The following is a 4,631-nucleotide window of genomic DNA, read 5'->3' on the forward strand; positions in this document are numbered from 1 at the left end:
ATCTGGCCCTGACTCGTCATACGTGGTACGGGGCAGGATCTGGCCCTGACTCGTCATACGTGGTACGGGGCAGCTCCTCTTCCTGACAGCGTTCCAGGCGTCCTTTCTTGTAGGGGCATCACATTACCGTCTAGTGTTCTGGTAAGAATGTGGAGATCATCTGGTCTCCAGCTGCTAGAAAGGAGGAGCAGAGGTCTGGAAAGACTCAAGACCTGAAGACCTGCCAGGGTGACCTGGCGGGGTGTGAGGACAGGCCCGAAGGATGAGTCTGGCTCCTGCCCCCCGAACGGCTGACTGTCAGCCTGTGCTTGTACCGGGGAGGGGCGTGTCTGTGCACTGACCCTGGGGCCAGGTCTGTGGGCAAGTCTTTCCTGTGGTCCCTGTAACCCTGTTTCAAGATCTCTGTGTCACAACCTGAAAGGGATTTTGTTAGCAATTGATTTTGTGTTCCACTGGGACCTGGGGGTTTCACTATTTAAAATCTCACTTTCTCTCCCATGAACCTTCTAGACTCACATGCCCTATGATACGTGTCACCTATGAGTTTTAGAAACAACAAGAACATGTGCTCCCCAACTTTTGCCTCTTTTTAGAGGTCTAAGCAGAGACTCAGAGCCTTGGTGGCACAGTGGTTAAGAGCTCTGGCTGCTAACCAAAAGGTCGGCAGTTTGAATCCACCAGCCATTCCTTGGAGACCCGATGGGGCAGTTCTGCTCTGTCCTATAGGGTCACTATGAGTCAGAATTGACTCAACGGCAGTGGGTTTTTGGTTTTGGTGGGTCCTTGGGCCTCCTTCTTTCAAGTGGGAAAAGCCGAGCGCAGTGAGGGAGAAGGGGAGGAGCTGGTATGGTGCCCGACACACAGCGGTCTGTAATTATGGCCGATGCAATCTGAGCCTTTCATAGTTAAGTTATCAGGATGTCTAACTGCTGAGAGATTGAAAAGGCCCTCTCTGCTTTTCAGTCTTCATGGAGGAAAGTCTTGCAGTGATTATGCATCTGTCTTACTCCTTTTATTGAGACGTGTCTTATAAAATTGGTGGAAGGCAACGGGCGGTGGTACAGTTCTCATGTAACTTATGTTCTCAGAGTGTGCTCCTGGCTCTGAGTCTGAAGTCTTTGCTTAAAAAGAACCACTGCATTTTAAAGTTGCTTTCCTAGCGGGAGTCACACACAGGAACGATTTTCTGAGTATTGGCAGTTTCTCTCGTCTATGCCGTCCTTCATTTCCACACTCCCTGCGTCTCCCGAGGATGTGTTCCCATGGGGTTGGCATGGCCGGGATTCAGTGTGTCCAGGAGACTCTGCTTTTGTATGGCTCCCAGAGAGGCACGTGTCTTGACGTCCTTGTTCCCTTAGCCTGCCCTTTGCTGGGAGGGGGTCTGCCTGCCGTTTGCTTGGGGGGTTCTTTGGGAATCCAAGGAGCAGTAACACAGCAGCAAGACAAATCTGTAGTGGTGGTATGATGTTCTTTTTTTTAATTGTGAAAATATATACATCAAAACATTGCCAGTTCAACAGTTTCTACATGTATAATTCACTGACGTTGATTACATTTTTCATATTGTGCAGCCATTACTGCCATCCTGTTCCAGATCATTCCACCGTGATGCGATGTTCTTTTGGGAATAATTACCTTGCTGTTGGACAGCGTTATACCAAATGTTGTGATATATTTTTAGATGTCACAGTACTTTAGATGTTACAAATTTGAATATTCTACATTTTGAAGAATTTTTTTTCTTATAGTCTGCAGGCCCAGGAGAAGTGTCTAAAAAGTCGTCAGATGGATCTTTTAAAGACTCCAAGGCTGAACTAGAGGTAAACTTTCAGACACGACTTTAAGAGCTCTAAACAAATAGCTGTGATGAGTGGGAAACGCTGTGCTTCTTGTCCTTGCCTGGTCCTGCGAGGCAGAGGCCCGCGGGTCGGTGTACACAATAGATGAGTATTTGCTTTGTTGTAAAAGTCATGATTTACATTGGTTACCACCTGGTGAGGAGGATTGTTTCTAATCTCTGGCTTTCTGCGGTTGACTCCCGGATGGACTTGAACCTTTATTTGACAAGCATGATGTCTGGTTTGCAGAGAGAGGGTGCGTGCTCATTTGGGCGGAGGTGCAGGTGACTCTGAGGACGAGTCTGAGCCGGGACTGGGTCACCAGGCAGAGAAAGGGAGGGCCAGGTGGAGGGACCCCTCCACGCTCTGCTGGGCCCAGGTCCTGGCCAGTGTGGGGCTCCACAAGGCATGCCCCATGGCTGGGGTACGGTTGAGGCCAGGCCAGCCACCTTCCCGAAGGCCGTCCTCTGGAGGTTAGACTTTACCCCGGGCGCTGCAGGGGAGGCAGATGAGGGGTTGGAGCGGGAGCTGGAGCAGCCAGCTAGGAGACCATGTGGCCGCTGGAGAGGTGGTGCGACTGGGCCTGTGCCCCGGAAGGGCGGTGGGGTAGGACGAGCCGAGCTCTCTGATGTGCTTGCCGTTAGACATGGTGGGCAGTGTTTTACTTGCACAGTTGCTCGCAGACTCACTGAAGTGATGAAATCTGTAGCGGTGGAGGTTGAGTCCTCGTAAGCATGTCTGGTGAGAGAGTGCTCAGGCCGTGGTCAGCAGAGTGCCCTTTCTAGGCCTCCTGGGGTGTTGCGAGTCTGTACGTCAGGGGAAGGGCTCGGCTCCCTGCTCAAGCGCACTCCTAGGTCTTGACGTGTGGCTGCGTCGAGTGGACTCAGCCCCCTGAGCGTGTGGGTGCTGTGCTTGTGTTCCACGTCTGTTCTCCTCCAGCAGAGCTTGAGCGACCGATCTGCCAATGGCATTGCTGTGCATGCGTCAGCTAACTCTCTTCCCTTCTCTTTTCTTTAAGACCGAGAGTTCCACTAGAGCATCCAGGTCACTGACAACAAAAACGTCAAAACGGCGATCCCGAAACTCAGTGGAAGGTACTGCAAAACTTAGGTATTTAGCTCAAAACACCGATTCTGGGTTCTTTGTCATTGATCACGGTGTCAGGTAGGAAAGGGCTCTGGTGACTGGAAAACAGGTCTGCCATGGGGTGGGACAGACAGGTGATGTGACGGTGATGAAGACATGCGGCTCTCACACATGCCCATGCACACACGTGCACACTTACACACGTGTGCCCACGGTCTGCCATGGGGTGGGAAGGACAGGTGATGTGACGGTGATGAGGATATGTGGCTCTCACACACGCCCACGCACACACGTGCACACTTACACACGTCTGCCCACGGTCTGCCATGGGGTGGGAAGGACAGGTGATGTGACGGTGATGAGGATATGTGGCTCTCACACACGCCCACACACACACGCCCATGCACACACGTGTGCCCACGGTCTGCCATCGGGTAGAACGAACAGAGGCCAGTAGTGTTGGAGGCTTACTGTTTTAATTGACGGATAAAGTTAATTTGAGTGAGTGGTAGCGGTTTCTGAAAAATCATCCTTTTCCTAAGTTGTATATGTTAAAGAAATGTAGCAAGAAGGTAATAGTTGAAACTTTTCACTTAGAAATTAAACTTAGATGGTAAGCTTTCCTTTTTCACAATAAAAAGTAATGCTTTTGTGAACATCTTTGTGCTGGAAGCTTTTTGTGAAGGTATGGATGCTGTCTGTGGGACAGGTTCCCGGATGTGAAATCACTGCCCAAAAGGGCGTGGGCATTTTGAGGTCTTAGCTACGGTGTGCCGCCTCCTGTACCCCGTCCCCCCACCTTCTCCTACTTGTTTGAAGCTTTGCTGATTTTGATGGACAAGAAGCAGAAAGTATCCTCTCTCTTTAATTACTGGCGAGATCGAACACTGTCCACGTTGGTGACTCATTTTCATTTCCTTCTCCCATGTGTCTGTCCTGCCGCTTGCTTCCTTCTTGCCTCGGTCGGGGGCCTCAGGGCTCATCTTAATTTGCAAAAACTCCCTGTGCGCTCAGGAGATGTTCCGGTTTTTAAAAATAAATGTTTGTTCCCTGTATTTTTCTCAGCTTCTTTCAATTAATTATGTTCGGCTGGGTTTTTGATGTGCCTGAGTTTGAGTTTTATGTGCTTGAAGCTGCCTTTTTTTTTAAATTTGTTCCGAAATTTGACAGATGAAGGTTTGTTGTTTGTCATACGTTTTTAATGCTTAGCCTTTTTAGTTATCTTTTATTTTAATTTGTGGTATAAGGCCAGGCTGCGAATTTATTTTTTCAGAATAACGCACCCGTTGTTCGAGGGCCCCTCACTAATCAGTTGCACCCCTCCCTCCCGGATCTGTGATGTCCCGGAAGCCTTCTACTGTCTGGAGTTTGGTGTTTTAATTTTTTTGTTAAGTCTGCTGCTTTCTGTTTTACTGTGACTTTCTTACCATTGTTCTTTTCAAAAAGTTTGAAGCTATTTTATGTTTATTCTTGCAGGTAAATTTTAACGTTCCTTTGCGATTCAGAGAATCCCTCCCCCAACAGTACAAACAAAGAGAATAACACAGGATTCAGTGGGACTCCTGTAAGACTCGGCTTTTCATTGTCTGGGGAAGGTGGACACCTGGAATCTCAAGTTAGGAAAGGCGTCTCCCCTCCCCAAGAAGGGGTGTGTGTGTGTGTGTGTGTGTGTGTGTGTGTGTGTCTGTGTGCCTGTGTGTGTGTGTG

At 49.3% G+C, this 4,631-nt stretch overlaps 1 protein-coding gene across 2 annotated transcripts in view; it reads left to right on the forward strand.

Moving 5' to 3' along the window:
* TRAF3IP1 (TRAF3 interacting protein 1) overlaps nt 1-4,631 on the forward strand; it is a 77,753-nt gene that overhangs the window by 27,638 nt on the left and 45,484 nt on the right. For both annotated transcript variants that reach the window (XM_004386468.2, XM_004386469.2), the window contains exons 6-7: nt 1,749-1,820; nt 2,857-2,932. In XM_004386468.2, coding sequence (XP_004386525.1) covers nt 1,749-1,820; nt 2,857-2,932 — 148 coding nt within the window. The remainder of the gene's footprint in view (nt 1-1,748; nt 1,821-2,856; nt 2,933-4,631) is intronic.

Source organism: Trichechus manatus, unplaced genomic scaffold (genome assembly GCF_000243295.1).
Source record: "Trichechus manatus latirostris isolate Lorelei unplaced genomic scaffold, TriManLat1.0 scaffold00165, whole genome shotgun sequence".
Taxonomy (NCBI): Eukaryota; Metazoa; Chordata; class Mammalia; order Sirenia; family Trichechidae; genus Trichechus; species Trichechus manatus.